This window comes from Telmatherina bonti (genome assembly GCF_933228915.1).
Source record: "Telmatherina bonti genome assembly, chromosome: 10".
Taxonomy (NCBI): Eukaryota; Metazoa; Chordata; class Actinopteri; order Atheriniformes; family Telmatherinidae; genus Telmatherina; species Telmatherina bonti.
In genome coordinates, this window is record NC_136628.1 from 13,132,203 (window position 1) to 13,152,322 (window position 20,120).

Below are 20,120 nucleotides of genomic sequence, written 5' to 3' on the forward strand. Positions count from 1 at the left end.
AAAAAGTATTCGCATCATTATAGTTCAGTGAAGTGTTCTTTATATGCAGCATAGCTACTCCTGTGTATTATATTCATTTCTTTGTGTCCTGTTCAAGCTTTTTGTTTCCACTGAGTGGATTTAACCTGATAGGTGGCATAGATTTGGAAGCTTGTAACTTCTGTCAACAATAGATGTGATGGAAGCTGTCTACAGTGTGATCTGGCTTGTGTCTTTTGCTGCTTCGATGTGTTTTCTATATTTGTTTGCAGCTTTGTTTGGGCGGACGGTGTGTGAGCTGCTGCTTTAAGTGGATGTTCAGGACAGAGTTTCATCACTTTGCAGGTGTTTGTAAAGCTGATTGTATGTTTAGGCATCATTAGGGGGTATCGTTAATTTTTTAATAATGGCTGTTAGTTGGCAGACATGATGCGTAAACACACTAAGCACGACTATTCATATATATTTTTTTAAAATATATTTTACAACCCAGTGGGTTTTTGAACCTTTTACCAACCTCCAGACTACAGCCTGAGCTATTCTGGTTTGGAGCTGATATTTCTGCTTTGCACTGGTCCAGCCTTTTGTTAGATAGATTGAGCCTGTGAGTGTATTAGCTATGGTCCGGTGGCTTCTCTGGGGGCAGCAGCCAGGGTTTTGGGGCTTCTGACAGAGCTGGCAGATACTCAGGTTAACAGAAATCTGGGCTGGAGCTTCATCATCGTCTGACATGAACAGTGTTTGAAATCAACCAACACATCCTTCCTGCAGTGGTCTCAACACAAACATGCGTTTTCTCCTTGATACATGCAGTTTTTAGTTGATAATTCTTCGCTCTTTTTCAGCCACATTTGCTTTCTGCTCACGAGGAAGGCAGCCGAACTCGCTGCCTTTGTGTTGAGGTTGGAACCTCAATTAGTTAAGAGTGACTTGTAAATAAAGTGTCCATATATGTTTAACTCCATGCATTAGCTTTCCTTATAGCACAAGGAAAAAAAACTTTAAGTTACTCATGCTGTATGATTAAAATGTTGGAAAGTTCCATCATGAAAGCCATCTGAGCTTCTCTCTGCAGTTCATAGAAACATTAAGATGATGTTGACACGCCGCAGGGACACCTGTCTTCTTTAGTCCCAGTCAGTGTTTGGATCTTCTTTGCTCTCACACAGACCGCTACTACCTGTCAGTGCCGTTTGCAGGATGGTTTCCGGTCATGATCCTGGATTGAGTTTGGTAGCAGGAGTGGGTGAAGTGGGATGCAAATGCTGCAGCTTGCAAATGGCTGTGAATGTGTTGACGTCAGCTCAGCTGATCTGATTTCTGTAATGGTTGTTTGTTAATGTTTGGAGGTGAATGTTGACACTGAGCCACATCTTAAGTTATTTTTATAAAAAGCTCCTGATTCAGCTTGTTGTTAAATATGACATCATGATCTGTGAAAATGATCTTAATTCTTACTTGTGGATTTCTTTTTGTGAAATTTTGTTCGATCCAGCAGCAGACCACAACTTTAACTAGAATTTTATAACTGAGTTTCAGTTTTTCCATTTATTTTGATGCATTTTAGGGTTTTAGTCAGAGATCATAAGAAAGTTGGAGAGATAGCATCAAAGCAGCTGGAAACTTCAAAAAGTGTCAGGCAATGACTTAATGAAGCTAAATTATAAACCAATAATGAAAACGGCACGTTTGTAACCCTATGAAATCTGTCACAACTAGAAGCATAATATAACCAGTTTGCTTCATATATAACTTCAAGGTATAAATATGCCAAATATCTGAAGTTAAAAGCCTCAAAAAACCAGAACACCGAAGCTGCTCTGTGCTTTCTGCTTTTGTTTCTAAACCGGCTACAAATATTTGTGAGGAGTTCAGTGATTCACATGCAAATCAGAATGGCGGGTTTTTGCTTTTGGCTTGGATGCTTCTTCTGTGTTTGGTTCCAGATCAACACAGGATTTAACCTTTAGATGCTGTTTGTAAGTACTTGAAGTTACTAAACTAACGCTGATTCGTATTAAGAATAGAAACACTGGCTGGAGATGATGATAAATAAATATAATAATGTTACAACAGTTTCCTTCTTTGGGTAAAGCATTTTAAATGAATGCTTTTTTTTTCTAAATCTTGACATACATACTTTCCATGTGAACAGAAACTTGTATCTGTGTGTTTGCAGAGAGGATTTCTGCAGTAGGCTTGTTGTAATAGGTAATAGGAAGGGTATTGTTGTTGTGTCATTGTCTGAACTTATCTGGTGTTGCCATCGTGTCACGGTAGATCAGAAATTCTGAGATGATAGCGAGCTCAGAAGTAAAATCCTTCACTTTTTTTCCCACCACATTTGTTTTTTCACACATCTAACCCTGCTACTGATCTGTGGCAGTGTTTCTTAGTGAAGTGCCCCCTAACGACGTCTAACTTTCCATCCATCTTGCTTCTGACTTATACTTTGAGCTCTCTGCAGTCAGTAAGTCAGTCTGATGTTCACTCGTCTTATCTCTCGCTCCGTGCTTGTTAATAAGTGTCAGTGTGTCACAAAAAACACAGATTTTTAAGGTCAAAGTTACATCGTGTTACTTTAATCTGAGTTTTTTTTTTTTTTTAAACTAGAGTGTTTTCAGGGATGAACCAACATGAAATAGAAAATAGTCCAACAAGTATGTTTATGAAATCAGGATTTCTCAACAGCATGTTTTGGATGCTGGAGGAGTTTCTGTATAAACTGCTTTTAAATCAATATCAATAACAACAACAGCAGTGTGGTTAAAATGGGATGAAGCAGCAACCAAACTCAACATGCCTTCTATAAATTCTCCAAACATTTACTTATTTTATCCACTCAGTTCATGTGGAGATTTCTTTGGACTTAATGCAGGAGAGCTGGAAGGCTGAACTGTGACTACTGTAAAACTGCAGAGCAGGAGTGGAAGTGCTTCTCAATGCAGGGTCAAGGTGTCAGTCAGCCTGTGGCCCTTTGCTGCATGTTCATACTTTCCTGTGAAGTCATTTTTAAACTAAAGGGTAGGGCTGGGCGATATGACGGTCTCTATCCTCTGGATGATAGAAAATATCTATTTTTTTTCCATATAAATACTGCAGTATTTTACGTCAAGATGACCTTTACGGCTTGCACCCTGCAATACATAAACAAATGTGGAGAAAGACGGTAGCAGAGGCGTTTCTGAGCAGGATCATTCACCAAAAGATGACTAGCCAACCTAAACCGATGAGCTTGTTCCTAAAAGAGGGGAAGTTTCTGTCGCATGGATGCAGTTTGGATATAAAAAGACCAACATGGAACCGACAATAGACTAGCTCACAGTCCCAACAACGGACTCCCACACAATGAACTCATTTTATCACTTGAGCAAAATTCAGTAAGAAGAATACAGAGAATGGACGGGCAAAAGCCGCAAAAGCCCCGTCAAATGGTGGCGGAAGCGTTTTTATTGGATGCTTTTCAGTACTCTTTGTGAGGCACATAGGCTGGATGAAGTTATGTCAGGTTTAAAAGGGTTTAAAAGAGTTTGAAAGAGTTTACTTGGGATATCACAAAACAAACAGCAAATAGTGTTGACAGTACTGACTTCATCCCACCTCTCCCTTCATAATTCACACACCCACCCATCACATCACACACACTGTCAGCTGTTTCTGAGGAGTCTGAGTCCTCAGTCGTCCTACTCAAGTTACTTTATCTCTCCTAGTGTTGTGTCTGGACATGGTGATAAAGGAACATCCCTTGGTGGGGGTTCGGGCGTGGGTTGTTTCTCTACTATGTTGCCAAGATTCTCTGACAACCAAGACATAAACTTCTAAAACTTGAGGACTTGAGTGTCTGGTGAAAATGAAGTGTATTAATTACAAAGAACATCAGAGTATTTGCATCACCTGATCAGTTGAAACTACAGTTTATTTACCAAGTTAAAAATATCAATTTTATTTAATTAAATCAATAAGAATGTAATTGATCCAGGATTCATCCATAAAACTAGGAAATGGATTTTTTTTTTAACGTTTCTTTTTGTGGTGACAAAAGTAACCCTACTTGTGTGTAACTTGCTGGAGAGAGTTGAGCATATACACATAATTGAAAAGTTACTTATCCAAAATTTTCTTCTTTCACATAGATTTTGCCAGATTCAGATTTTCAATGTGGTGTAATAACTTTTTTTCTGGATACTTGATGAAAAAAATTTTTAATGTAAGAAAACAAGTAAAAAAATGCCAAGTTTGAAAGTGGCTTCATGCTGTTTCATGCAGACCACGCCCACCTCAAATGCCCAACCTATCACACAATACTACTCGAGCCCCGCAAGAAGAAAATTCTGCTTAGCTGATTGGTCGGTAACAAGCTGGAAGATGTCCCATGTGCAATATAGAAAATGCCTTTGTGGCTATAGAAAATGCTTTTGTGGCTTCAAGAACAAGAAAACAGGTCTCGTCGGTTGCAAAGTATGTAGCAGGCTTAATTCTCCTGCACCGGCGTTACACCGAGTGTGTCATGGTCGTCATGGGAACGCACACAGCTGAGCAAGTTGAATCGGCCATCGTTGCAGAAATTTCTGAGTGGCATTAAAGCTTAAAATAGATCCAGTATGATTTATATCCTTTTTAAAAAAAAAAAAAAAAAAAATCTTTCGATGACATGTTATCTGAGATCTGAACTTTAAGAATATTTAGATTTCACTGAATGTAATTCTGATCTAATTTCTCTCTTATTTTGATAGTCATGAAAGTGTCTGTTTATTTATCTGAGAATTTTTTAATACTTAAGAAAAAACGGTGTTTTGTAATTATGTTTAAATGAATTGTGATCAAATAGGAGGAAGTTTAGTGACGACACCAGAGAGAAGCAGCACAGTTTGACCTGATGTATGCTCAGTTGTTGTAAAGTGCGGTTTGTAAATGTGTGTCAGCATTTCTGTTTGTTGTTGCCAAATCTGCAACTTTTTTTCTGGAGAATATGTAAAAGTGGCTCAGCGATTTGGCCTAAAAATAAAATCTGATTTTTTATTTATTTATTTTTTTTTTTAAACCAAATCCGATTTCCAATTTTATTCGATCCCCACTGTGAAGAAAAAAAAAAAAGACAAACATCAAAAATGATTCTTTTTTAAAATGCTTTCATTGCAGTCAGCCTATTAGTTTACCTGAATTTAAAGTGCAACTAAACAAGCTGTTAAACAAGCTTGTGCTGCCACTGTAAACAATGAACACATAACACACAATATGTTTGCACTTTGTGCTTTTCCACAGTGAGCCAGTTTTAAAGTTTTGAGCATACATTTAAGAATAAGCCTCACTTCACTTGTGTTACTTTATTGTAACATAAAGAAAAACTAATAAATTAATAAATAAATGTGCCTCATCTTGGAAGAAAAATAGTGACTCCTTTTAGAGTATTTTGATAATAAAAAACCAAAACAATTTCCCATATTGGGAATTAGGTACAAAAAATTAGTTTCATTACGCTTGTGTTTCAAGAAAATTGACCTCTTTTATATAAAATATTTTTAAAAAATCCCTGAACGTACCAAAATTAAAGCTATATTTCAATCATACATTTAATAATACATTCTTGCTGCTTTTTTGTTTAATCTACACGTTTTTTGGCAAGGAAGACAAGCCTTTTAACCGCATCTAGCTTCAGACATGCCTTGAGGCATGTGACAGTACCCTCTCCCACACTGAAAACCCAGCGTTTCCATTACACCTAGAATTGGACAAAAACTAAACATCGCAATAAAAAAACGCTAATGGAAACACCTAGATTTTGAAAAAAGTTTCAAATATGACTAAAGTTTCTACGTGCTCCTGAGGTAGTTTTTCAGACGTTTTGATATAGATACTTGTAGAAAAAGAGAAATGGAAATATTATTTTTGCCTTTACATGTATCTGGACAGGATGTTGGGTTTATGACCAGTTAATTTCTGGTAAAGATGGCGCCATGCGGAACAAAAAAACAACAAATTTAAGAGTTTTAGAAAAGGAAATGCGGGGGAAACCTTAGAAAATCCGAAGCAAATTCTCCGGAGCAAGTAGAAAGCCCAGAAATAACGCTATGTGCCTACTTTACATAAACAGCAATTTTCGTAAGATCTTGTGAGAAACAAGATTTTACGAGACTTGAGGCTAATGCGCTACACACTGTTGGTTGGAAACACTCGCCAATTGCAATTGTCGTTTGTCAAAACGTACAAATATTGATTTTACTTTGCAAAAGAAGGTAATTTAAACGCAGATGGGGCACTTGCCACAGAGACAGAGATATTTCTTGGTTCTTCTGTGCTAGCTGCCATGTTGTTGTGTTCATGCGGTTCTGTGGGAAATCGGCAGGAGTGTGCTGACGTCACCATAAGGTACGGAAGCCCAAAAGGTTAAAAAAAAAAAAAAAAAAAAACCCAAAACTTAATTTTCATCAAAATAAATCTTCATAAACCGCAAATTCGAATTATACGATTAAATCGATTAATCGCCCAGCCTTAGCATCTACATTGATCCAGGATAAAAGAAGTCCAGCCCAGCATTGGGACAGCAGGCTTGATCCCAGCTTGTTGATTTGGATTCTTATCACACCTTAAACCATCAGTGATAACGGCTTTGCAACACCGCACTGTGCTTGCAAGGCTTAGATGATTGTGGCTGCTACAAGATGTTGCCTTGCAATCGGGTTAAATTGTGATTAAAGTAGTTTAGAGTAACAATATTATAATTTATTCTTCGCCTTTAAGAATAAATTGGAGTCTTCCAGGAATTTGGATGGAGAGCTGACCAGCTGGAGTTCAGTGTCAGGGCCTGGAGTGTCCGGTAACGTTTGAGGTCAAGTTAGATTCCCGGTCACTTAGGTGTTACTTGACCTCAACTTGGGGTGTGTGTGTGTGTGTGTTTCACACAGATTAAACGTTATTTCCAAGTTTGACAGACACTATTATAGGGTGATTATAAAGTTGATCATTACACCTCTACAACCAGGTGTTTTCCCCTTAAATGATCTCTTCATTTCCTCCCTGGAAAATTAAATTAGTTACAGGTTAAATAATTAGTTTCCCTCAAGTATTTATATAAGATGAATTTAAAAAGAGTATTTAATATAAATTATTGTTATTCCCCTTCTGTTGGCTTTTTAGGACATTTTGCTGTCTATATCAGGAGATTGCTTTTCCTCAGATCACTTACTTACCCTGCTTGGAAAAGCCACAATCCAGCATTTGCCTCCAATAGATTAACCTGTCAAAGAAAGTATGATCTCAGAATAAGTATACAAACATGTGGGATTAGGAAAAAAAAAAAAGCTACACGATTGTGAATAAAAAAAATCGCAGCATCTGGTAAGAACTGATCTGGTTTCCCAGCACTACGACTGGAGTTATCTCTGTAGAGCCAACGTGGCTGAGTTTATTTATAGGTTCCACCAGCGATATCCTGTGGGATTTTAAGCAGGTTGTGTCGCCGGTGCAGGCAGATCCACACATGGGAATTTCTTTGGTCTTCACAAAAAGTGTGTGTAGAAAGCTTCTGAGAAAGCGAGGACTGTTTGTACAAGCAGGTGAAATGAGATACTGTAAGAAGAATAAAGACTAACATAATCTGGAGGAGAGCATGTGGAGAAATGATGTAGTTAAGTTGGTTTACTGTTTAAAGTCCTGGCAGCAGCTTTTTTGTTTTAAGTAAAGTTTTAATAAAGTATAAATTGAACTCTCTGCACCTGCGATTTGGTGGGATTGCCGGGGGCCAGTTTTCATAGCAGCCTCTGGTAGCCTGATGTGCAGAACATCTGGGTGCTGCGAAGTCCGATATGGGGAATAAATGCAGAAGACTGAATGGAGTTTGTGAATTAAATATTTTTAAGTTATTCAGTCTGCAATCAAACGATTCAGCAGTTGCTGTTTAATCAGTATCGATGAGAGCACAAAGCAGAATACTGTGTTGGGGCTTAACCCAACGCAAATCTTTCAGAATCATTGTATTGTGGTTGGGAGTGACTGGATATGAATAACCAGTGGGTCAGTACTGGCAATCTTGTGGTGTATTGTGTGAGAGCTCATTTATTGTGATAATTTCATGATAAGAATTTAAAATGTTAACTTTAGCATGCAGCTACACATTGCACTCTGTATTCTGCCACAATGGTGCTTTCAGCTGACACATGCTAGTGTTTTATTTTTGCATTGCACATAATTATAGTGGCTTAAAATACATCCATAAAGCTGATGTTGGTGAGGTTGGGATAGTGTGGGTTTTCAGCTGATGATAGTAGAAAAAAGTATCTAAAATCAGAGGATCATCAGAGTTCAGGCTGAACAGCTGCAAACAGACTAAGCGGGGGCTTCGTAGCTGCAGTTTTTTCTCCTGATGCTTTAAAACTGGCTAATACGGAGATCAAATTTTACTGCAGCGGCCAGTCACAGATGAATGAACGAACTTTTTCATTTCCTGAGTGGTTTATGACAGTTATGAACATAGAGGAGTTGAGGAGCTTTTCAGGCTTACATCTAAACTGTGCTGAGTTGGAGAGGCTGTGAGAGTGCTGGGTCATGGTGACATAGCAGAAATATTAAAATGTTTTGTCCCTCTTCTTGTGATGAGGCTTTAGCAAAAGCCTTGGAGGAAATCAGTGATATCATTTCACCACCTCATAAAAGCGATCTGATGATAAAACGGTATGTGCCACACAATGTGCGTCTTGCTTGTTGACTGCTCCGTCATGCGCTGTAAGTCGCAGTGAGTGGGACAATTATTGTTGTTCACAAACTAAGCAGATAAGAGGCTAAATACTTGTGGAATTCATGCTGATTATTTTACTTAATTTAGCACAAAGTTGCTCTGACAGAGATTCTACGTCAGCTAGCGGAAAGCAGAACAGAAGTTTGCTGTTACATGACATATTTGTTGAAGTGTTGCCTAATGTGGACGTTGGAGAATGTTTCAGAAGCTATCAGGTGCTCACATTGCAGATAGGAAGATAAAGAAAAGGGCACAAAAGAAACCACATCTTTGCAAAATATTTGTAAGAGCTGGATGACTCGTCGAGAGGAGAGCAGAATTAAGAACATGACCAGCTGGAATCTGCTAAAACTTTTTTATTTATTTATTTATTTATTTTTAAATGTGCTGCTCACTCATTCCTGGAATTTTGTTGTTTGGACTGAGTTGTCTAAGAGTTGTGGGTTGTTGCTGAAATTAAGTGTGCTGCTGTTGGCAAGCTGGCTGTTGCTTGGAAACCAGTCAGACTTTCTGGACCAGCGACTTATGACATTTAGCTATAAGGGATGGGTAATGACAATCAGATTTTCCAGTAGCCATTCTAAGACAAGACTCTTAAGAGTCTTTTTGTTGCACATGGACCAAACATTTCTTCGCACTGGTAAACTTAACATTTACTGGTCTTCGTATAGGACTCTTATTGTGTTAATTACTGAGTTTAGGTAAGAGTGACAGACAAAAAAGGCAGTTGAAGGCAGATAAGAGGTGGGTCTTCTCTGTTTGTGCTCTCATCCACACTGCATTGTAGGGCTGTGACGATATGCTTTTGTCCCGATTCAAATTTTTTGGGTGCTTATTTAAATTGTGATTCTCACAATTCTTCGATTATAGCTGATTTTTGTAGAGACTAAAGACAAAAAAAATGTACAAAACCTTTTTTACTCGGCATTTTTCTTCATTCCAATTAGGAAAGAAACAACACAGTAGCCATATCATCATTCTGCTGCTATAATGCCCAATAAGACAAGTAAAAAGATCAATAAAAACAATAAAAATGACAAATTTTATAACGGATGAGTTTTATTTATTTGAAAAAAATCAACTGAAAAATCTATTTTAAAATTGTGAAGCAAAAAATCTTGATACTTAATTTTTTTTTTTTTTAAATTCAATTTTCCCACCTTAGCAGGTGTTGAACCTGTTTCACACTTCACAAAAAGCGAGAACTTGTATCTTATAATCGAGACCCCGAGAAGAAGACATTACCTCTTATTGTTTTCATGGACGTGGTTGAAGACAGTTCTCGACACATTAGGATGACATAACTTTCTTCTCGGGTGGCTCTGTGAAGTATCATGTGATTGGTTAAACATTTGAGGTCAACACAGAGAAACATGACGTTTTTGCTAATGTAGGTTAAAACAGCTGCGCAAGGTGGTGAGAATTTTTACATGTGGGATTTTAAGACACGGACCCAGCTGCATGCACAACCCACCTTGCTGCAGACCATATTTCTTATTAAATAACCAGGTTTATTGTACATAAAAGCACAGACATCGCCCTGCAGTGATCCCTGCCCCGTTGCAGATGAAGCTTCTCCTGGAATTGACCAAAGAAAAAACATTTGAATCATAAGATTTTCATGAGTTGATGAAACAAAAAAATGATTTCTTTCTGCAACATCCTACCAAAAGTCCCCTTTTAGTGTAGTGATGATGTTAGTAGAAAAGAAGAAGGTCACAGCACATAAATCATAGAATATTCATACTCGTCAAACCATTAAGTGATCCCTTGTGGCTTGTGGATGGGTCATTGAGGAAGAGATGATTTCAGTCAGGGTAGACATGTTTCATCATGCGTCCCAAATTGTCTCTTGGAACAACTTTATAACTTTTTAAGAATAACTTTTCCTGTTTTAAGGGGACGCATGGAAGACGCATGGAGCCAAGTTGTGCCTGTAACAGAGCTACTGGATTTCCTGGCTGTATTTGTTAAGGATTCAACTTTTTACTTTATTATTCTATTCTATTCGACAGTCATTAACGTTTTGTTTGCAGGTCAAAGTACACTAAAGTTGAACTTGATGCAAACAGCAAATCCATGAACTGTCTTGGGCTACGTTGAAGTATTTATCTTTAAATTTAGCTTGAAAGTAGAGTTCAAATGAAAGCTAATGAAGAGGTTTCTGTGAGGTTTGGAAGGCCAGGACTTTTCAGGTTTTGTAATGAACCTGGATGGCATTACTTTAGCTTCCAGTGCTACAGTGAGAAACCTTGGAGTAATATTTGACCCTGACCTGTCCTTTGGCCCACATATTAAACAGGTTACTAAAACAGCCTTCTTTCATTTATGTAATATAGCCAAAATTAGGGACATTCTGTCTCAGAGTGATGCAGAAAAACTGGTTCACGCTTTTGTTACTTCGAGACTAGATTACTGTAACTCTCTATTACTGGGCTGTCCTAAATATGCCCTGAAAAGCCTTCAGCTGATCCAGAATTCTGCAGCCAGAGTCCTGACCAGAACCAGCAGGAAAGATAATATTTCTCCAGTTTTAGCCTCTCTTCATTGGCTGCCTGTTGAATCTAGAATAGAATTTAAAATCCTTCTCCTTACATATAAAGCCCTCCACAACCAGGCACCACTATATATCAAAGACCTCATAGTTCCTTATATACCAACCAGAGTACTTCGTTCGCAGACTGCAGGCTTACTTGTGGTTCCTAGAGTCTCAAAGAGCCGAGCAGGAGGCAGAGCCTTTGGTTATCAGGCCCCTCTTTATGGAATAAGCTCCCAGTTAGTGTTAGGGAAGCAGACACCCTCCCCACCTTTAAGACTAGGCTGAAGACTTATCTTTTTGATAAGTCCTATAGCTAGGGATGGTTAGCATCCCTTAGTTATGCTGCTATAGGTTTAGACTGCTGAGGGACATTTCCTGATACACTGAGCTTCTTTCTTTTTCTCTTTATCTCTTTCTTTTACCCCCCCCGTTGTCTGTTGTCTTTCTGTCCTCTTCCCCCCACACAGCAGAGGCAGATGGCTGCCTGTCCTGAGCCGGGTTCTGCCGGAGGTTTCCTTCCTGTTAAAAGGGAGTTTTTTTCCTTCCCACTGTTGCCAGTGTGCTTGCTCAGGATGGGAGATTGAGTTGGACTCAACTCAATCTGTTGGTTTCCTTATATAGGCTATTATGAATTGGCCTTCATTATGTTTTCCCCTCTGTCTGTAAAGCGTCTTGAGATGGCATTGCCGTGATTTGACGCTATATAAATAAAGTTTAATTGAATTGACTTCAGCTGAAAGTCTTAACGTTCACACCATGTTACTGATGAATATTTATCTCACAGTATTAATCAGTTATCTGACTGATAAAATGAAGAGACATGTACATGCTGGGCAGGGGTCCAGGTCAGCTCCAATAGGACCATTTATGCAATAGGTTTGATTGACTCAGAAAATGTAACTTTGAACAGGAGTCTCATTCTGGGTCAGATATCTTTGGTACTTTGGTTTGAGAAATCCTCATGTTTCATTGTTAGTGAATATTGGCTAACAGGTAGGTTCACATGACGTCATCAGACATGATTCGGATAAGCAGCAGACTGCTGAAGCAACACTATGCCTGCTGAGTTAACCAACTAAAACCGTGCCGCCTTATAAGAGGCTTTTATTTCACAGATGTTGGCAGGCTAGCAAGTGTAGATGCTGTTTGGTATAGATGAAAATGTATTGATAAAATATTTAACCATATTAATTTATTATTTAGCATGTGTTTCTCATTAATCAGCAACCAAACATGAAATTGTTTAGAACATAAATAAGTTTATTTATTTTTAATAAAGGAGCATTAACTTCTATGCTGAATCATAAGGGATGCATCCCATCACCAGATCATGTTTACTGTATTAACCAGGCAAACATCTTGGGTTTCAAATCACAAACTTACTGCAAATGCTAAAAATTTTCATCACTTTGCAGCTGTAGGCTAAATTAGCTTCAGGATGACACTAAATACAAGGCACTCGTATGCAAAAATGTGCTAAAATACATGCAATCATTGAGGGATGAGGCTAGTTTTAACTGTAAAAGCCCTTTATTCCTTAATCTTAGTTTTCTGTGATTTAGATTTAGACAAACTAGCTGGTACATAATAACCTCAGAGTCTGCTGTTGGTTGTGATTTGTCCACTGCGTGTAACTCCACTACTGCAAGCACATAGACACTATGTCATTGTATGGTATTGTCTTGTGGATGGTAACATCTTCCAAGTGGTTTGTTGCTAAACTCTTAACAAATCTATTTTTCATTTTCATCTTCTCGTCTCTATGAAAATTTATATTTAAAGCTGTTCTTTAAAGACTCATTACGTAACTATTTGACCTTAAAGCTCCACGTCCAGGAGTTGTTCAATGACACAGTGACAACTATCATGTGCATTTCTGAAGCCGCTACTATCCAGCAGCATCCTGGGGCATTATACAGCTTTTACGTCTGGGACGAGACTTTTTGCTTCAAGGGATAGTAAGGAACTGGCTGCTTTGAATACGCAACAGAGATATGGCTGGAGAGAGCTAACAGGTCAGGTAGGATGCAAGATGGATGCCGAATTAGCCATCGATATGGGGCGAGGGACGGGATAAAAAGGCAAAGGTTCTGTAGTGCATCTTTAAATATGGCGTCCTGAGTTTGCTCAGCTTATCCGTATATTATTGTGCTCTTGTATTCGACATTAGTGATTGGCACAAATAACTAAATGCTGAAAGAAAACCAGATTTGTAAGCCAAAGAGTAGAAATGGGGTTTTAAAAATATTCCTTGATAATGATGTAGATCTGAGGGCATTTCCATAGTTTTTGGTCAACTCCAGAAAAAGCTTTGTCAACCTGATGCTTCAATTTGGACCTTGAGACAATCAGATACATCTGATCAGCAGATCCCGATGCTCTGGAAAGAGTAAAGAGAGTTAAAAGGTCAAAAAGATAAGAAAGGGCTAACCCATTTAAACAATCAGAAACTAACTAGAGGGTCTGGTCTTCAAATCTGGTCTACAATGGACTGGAAGCCAGTGCAGGGAGCCAAAAATTGGTGTGATGTGGTGGTCTGTAGAGCCGACCAGCCACATTTTAAACAAAACGCAGCTGAGACGGCAGAAACAAACTCAAACTGAATAAAGACTTGTAATCTAATGTCGATAAGATGAAAGGATGGATCACTTTATGAAACAGTACAAAATGAGAGGAATGCTTTGACCTCTCAAAGGGTTTGAGTTGAAAGAAGCAATCTCATTAAAAACCGTAATCAAAAGTTGCTTCAAAGTTTCTCACAGATACTCTGCAGTAGAGTTCAAAGGCCTAAAAATCAATAGTCTGGATAGCATGGAAGTTGGAGAACCCAGATATCCTGGCTTCAGCCGGTCCTTGTTCAGCTTTTGGAAAACTTGTGCCATCCAGGTGGACCAGCAGTCAGAATGACATGTTTTAGTTCTTTTGTTGCTCATCAAATAATTGGATTGAGTTGCATTTGGATGAAGATAATAAGGAGGAGGCCGGACAATTCTACACCATGAATGGTTGATGGATGTAGAAATCCGCTTTAGATTTGACCGTCTCGGCACATGAGGACTTTTCAGACCCAGGCTGCCCAAGACAAAGTGATTGGATTCTTTTTTTTTTTTTTTTTTTTTTTTTTTAAAGTTTTTAATTGTGAAGTGACTTCAAACACAGGTATCATGTACTGGGGTTGATTCAAATCCCATTATCCCAGTCATTGTGTCCCACGGCAATACACTTATTGATTCTTGCTTTCGGTTTATGCATTACTATTTCCTGAATGTGAATGAACGTTTCAGTGGTGATCACCTTGTTTCCACTAGTGTGCCCCATGGCAGCTGTGGCTACGTATGTAGCTTACCCTCACCAAGAATGGATTGCAGGTGAATGAATAATGGATTAAATTAGAACTGGGCGATATGGTCTCAAATATCACAATATCTTAAGCAGTTTACCTCGATAACGATAAATGGACGATGACTACTAACTAGACTGACACTAGACTCTGCAGCTACATTTTCTCTCTCGTTCTGTACATGTTGGGAATCATAGTTTTTGAAAATATTTCCGCGATGTCAGGCCATATAGCTTGTTGATGGTTTCCATGAGGTGTATAAACCCACAGTAACAATGGGAGCCATGTCTTTTGCTGTATGATGGCTTATCGCATTGGTAATTTCAATCCATCTTTTTGACGTTCACTCAGGTTTTGTAATGAACTACCAAATGCTCTGGTTAGTGACTGCTGCCATAATATGGGAGCACTTTTTGATTACTTCTCGCAGCTTTCAGCGCTGCTGCATTCACATTCACCATCGCAGCAGCTGCTTCAGCTAGCTTCAGCTAGCTTCAACAGCCACTTCCTTCCTAGTTACTGACTGGATTGGGAAAATTCACGTGATTATACATGCTACACAGGTAGTACTCCACCTTAAAGGGAAAGGAGCAGAGCCTACCAACACATGACCAAAAAGAAAGAAACAGCTTATTTTATTTTGTACACCAAAATTACTGGCATAGGCAAAACTGTTAGTTATTTGTAAATTTCGGTATCTAAATTTTGGGTTTATTGCCCAGGCCTGTATTAAATGTGAAGCACTTTGGATGCCTTGAAAATTGCTGTATAAATTTGATTTATTATTATTAGTGCATAAACAAATGTATTTTCTTAAAATGGCCCCCTTTAGACGAATGGCAATCATTTATATTGCATACTGTAATCTCTTAAAAATTACGTGGGTGATGACCATCACGCAGACTCGGCAACCAAAATGAAGCAAAAGTCAACACTTTAGTATCAGAAAGTTCAAGTTAAACACCTCTTGCATCATATGTCAACTTTATTACTCAAAACTGAACAAACATTAAGTTTGAAGTTCAGAAGTTGCGCAAATTACAAAAGAGTTGGCATGAAGAACTGTTTAGACATATGTAGCAGAAATTTCCAGCAGAGTAAGGAGCCACATGTTACCATTTTCAGACTTTCTCGGCTCATCTACCTCCTGTTTTCCTAGAAATACATTAACTCAAATAATAGAATACATTGCAGAAGTCTTAAGTGCCTTCCTTGCATTATCTTTTTTATTATGAATGTCCCTTGCACATAGACATAAATTGGATCCATACCACAAACATATTTTGCACAAACTGAAAAACCAAAATGATGGAAGGAAACTCAACCAAAAGACTCTACCGACCATTTCCATCCAAACAAAACCCAATTTAAATCCAAAGCAATGGTATAGGCATACAACAAAACATGAAAATTAGCCATGTTTACTTCAAAGCTTCTGGTAATTTGGGAAATTTCTCCACTTCAAACTACAGAAACAGTGTGTCATATATGAAAGTTGACTGTGCTGATTACAAAGTTATCTGTCTCATCACTGCAGAACATAAACTCAAGGAGTTGGTATAAAAAATAAAAAGTATGTCTTAATTTAGCCTTTTCTGGCTATAACTTATATTCCAATTTGTTATGTCACTGGCATCATCTTCCCCACTGACTGCATTTGCTTAAGATCAATCACCTTGCTTAGATTAGTAGGTTGGGGAGTTTTTCAACAAAGTGAGTGCTCTTCTTACAATATACAAGCTTTGGGATTATTTCTTTCTAGAACGTTATCCGTGTTTATGGTGAATTTGGGAAGAGTTTTCTCTGCACTGTGCTTGGTTAATGGAAGTGTAGGTTGTGAATTTTTTCCCCCCCCCAATCAATGAAATATGAATAACTTTCCAGTGGGGTACCAGAAAAAGGTGAAATGGCTCATTTGGGCACATTTAGGTGGTTCCACTTGGCTACAGCTGTTAAAACATCTGTAAAACTGGTCATGGTCACTTTTGAATTCAACTTTCTTATCATCTGTGACTTTACTTATAGAATAGTTGGGCGACAATCAAATGTTTTTAATTTATTTTCTATTAATTTATTTTTAAACTCCTGAATCTACCCTACTATGTTTCAGGTGAATTTATTCTGGTACACCCACATATTGATGCTGACAGTCACATTTTTAGCTTTCTTTTGAGTTCAAGATTATACAGTCAAAGAATAGAGGATTCAGCACACATTTAAAAAAAAAAAATTAAAAAAAAAAAAAAAATGGATCAAAAGTTTCTACCTAAGGTTGCAGATTTATTGCCATTAAAGTTTCCTATGAATAAAATAGAATATAAAGTAAATAAATAAATAAAAAATGTATAAAATAAAATGTGTATATGCATGTATATGCATATATGTCTGTGTGTGTGTGTGTGTGTATATATATATATATATATATATATATATATATATATATATATATATATATATATATTTAAATGTTTTCACCCACACACTTTATTAATAGGCAATAGTATCTGACAGTAAACCATGATGCTGAATGACTTCACATACATGTGAACCTTTTGCAGACACTCTGGCATAGCATATCTGACAACTTCACCTTTGTTAAGAAACAAACATTTAAACAGGATTAAATATCTTGCACAGCTGCAGCAGCGTTTCCAGCTTCTTCACGTTATCCAGATCAGCTGCTGAAAGCTTTCCGCTTGTTCAATTATCGGAACGTTTCTTCTGGAACAACCTTTATTCTGAACCACTGGAAAAGGAAGCGCTTGTGAATTTGTGTTGTTGTAGCTTGAAACTTAGCATGTTTCACTTTCGCTCTGGTCATGGAGCAGAGATGATCATTTTCCGTTCTGACTTTGAGCTTGGTGCTCCACGAGGACCAGGCTGCTTCCTGAGAAGCATTAACAACACATACCTTCACATCAGGCACCCAAACTAGATAGTTATTAGATGGGTCTGAAAACTTGCTAAATATAGTGGCAACATTGCAAAGTTATTAGCTAAGCTCTACTGTGTTCACACCTCACAAAAGTTAGCTTTAATTTCAGCTCACAGAATACAGTAAGATCCTTTGATTATATATTTATATACAGTTGTGTAAAAATGAACAGATTTACTATTTAACACAAACTGATGTCTAAACCTGTCAAATCAAACTGGCCCTAGGTTTTTCCTGCCCCCCCTCCCAACCTAGCACCCTGACCTTGCATGCAAACATCTTCCATAATATTTAGTTTGAGGCTGAATTATTATCTCTGAAATCATGAACACATTCAGTTAACTTTAGGCTTATTTAACACACAATACTACCATTCAGTTCTCATTTTTTTGTGCTTGGGAGCTTGACGGATATATTTCAACAAAAGGCACGAGTGCCAGTGTTATTGGCTCCCTCATCTGCTAAACATAAGGAGGAATTGTTCTGTTTCAAGCCTGCTCTCAGATCCTGATGTGTACTGGTGCTAGAAAGTTCTGGGATCTGCCATGTTGATCGTGGCTGGTGACTGTTGTTGAAAAGAGGTGAGTCTACCCACCCTGCTGTAGCATGTGTAGTTTTTATTCTATGGTAGACCTGAGGCAAGGCAAAGAAGTGTGACCCAACATCATGAGACAGAAGATACAAATGTGATCGCAGCTGAAACAGTTTCATGTGATTTGATGACTGAGGATTGGCTATGGTATTCGCCATCTTTCTTTGCTTAGTTTGTCTCCAAATTTCTCAGAATTGCTTGGTGTGGCCAGCTTGCCACAGCAAAATGCAAAGCTCTTACCATTTGTTTGACAAGATATAAGATAGATTTGATTCTAACAACTTTACCAAAACTCAAATATTCCATCAGTAAGAAGCAGCACTGATTCCCCTGATTGTGTCCAGCGCTCCCTCATCCATCCTTTGTGTTGTACAGCTATGCTTTCTATAGAATGTGACCTCCTGTTGGCTTCTGATTAGCTTTAAAAGTTGTAAGACTACAGAGAGCACACTGTGCATGCTGTAATGGTTGTTTACACCTTTTCTAGTCTTCTTAACTGAGCTTAATCATTTCAGACAGCGATTTTCAAGCCAAATAGTACCATAAGGACTGTTTGACTTTATTCACATCCAGATTTGGCTTCTTTAGTTTATTTTAAAATGAACTCCTTTAGATATTGCTGCAGCATTTTCTGCTGACTTGGCCTCCCTTTCACATTATTCGTTCTTTGTCAGCAGCTGCTGTCAGTCCAAGAAACGTTATGGAAATAAATATGAAATCGACTGAAGAATTTGCGTTTTTGTCAAACTCTTTTAGCTTGTTTTATAATGGAGACCTTCTGAGGTCGGCCATATTGTGTTTATTTACATGTGCACAGGCATGAGCAGAAAATCTGGTACTCTGGAAGTTATGTTGTTGGCGTTAAAAGGTTGCTCTGTCCTCTCTCATTCTGCTTCTAGAGACGTCCCAGACAATCGCCCTTAAGGAGCTTACAGAGATTTACTCTTGGTGTAAACTGCTCCCTGTGAGCCGCTTTCACTCTTCATATCAGAGAGAGTAGTGACACTGAAGGCAAAGATGGAAGATGTCAGACATCATGTTACAAGCCAGTCAGACGCAATACAGCAAATGTGATGATTCAGGGCTTGGTTGCTGTATTTGCATTAGAAAAAGCAAGCTTATCTAAGTGTTTATACATTAAAGTTGCTTTCACATCAGGAGTTCACTTTCTTTTTTCATTTTGTGCATTCACATATCGCTAAACAAAGCAGACTTTCTGAGCAAACGGACTCTGATTCGGATCAGAAAGGCTGATGTGAATGTGCCCTGACAAATTCACCTGAAGCAGCCAGATGACTGAATGTCTGATTCCGTTTTCATGTACAGGTATTCAGTGAATGGTTATGGAGCTTTTCTTTCTAACAAATTATAATGATCTGGGTATTTATGTGCAAACCTGGGGATGTTTAGGACCCAAAAAAAAACAAAAAAACAGGCTTGCATGTTAGCTGCTAGCTTATATTACATACACTGCAAATGCGACTTGTTCTCTGCATGAGTTTTCCATCTGATGGTTGACATTGTCACTTCATGTTCTGGTCAGATATCATTGTAGATGAGTTTCGTTTTGCTGTCATTGGTTGAGATAAATGCATCATTCACCGGGTCACCTTACAGATCATATTGAAAAATGATGGTTTCTAGTTTATGTGAAAGTAAAATCAAGGTGCAAAGAAGACAAAGTCTGATAATTCGCTTAGAGTTGCAGAAGCTTCATGGAGATAAGATTAGTAATGGAGATGCTGATTTTAGAAACGCTGAAAACCGGCAAAAAACTTAATTTGTGATGTTTTTTGTTTTTTTTCCCTCACAAGAAATTAGTTATCTGTTATTTTTCAGCTTTTGCAGAGCCACTTGTAATGAATATTTCTATGTTCACACAGAGTCGAGTGGTCCTGCCAAAGTGGTAAGAGCCGGGAACCCACCAAAAGCCAGACGAGGAGGAAAGGTAATACTCTCTTTCTGTTTCTCTACATCTAAAGCTGGATTTATACTTGCGACTGC

The 20,120-nt window shown here is 38.1% G+C and overlaps 1 protein-coding gene across 3 annotated transcripts in view; it reads left to right on the forward strand.

Moving 5' to 3' along the window:
• larp1 (La ribonucleoprotein 1, translational regulator) overlaps window positions 1-20,120 on the forward strand; it is a 70,494-nt gene that overhangs the window by 5,231 nt on the left and 45,143 nt on the right. For all 3 annotated transcript variants that reach the window (XM_079247512.1, XM_079247513.1, XM_079247514.1), the window contains exon 2: window positions 20,000-20,064. In XM_079247512.1, coding sequence (XP_079103638.1) covers window positions 20,000-20,064 — 65 coding nt within the window. The remainder of the gene's footprint in view (window positions 1-19,999; window positions 20,065-20,120) is intronic.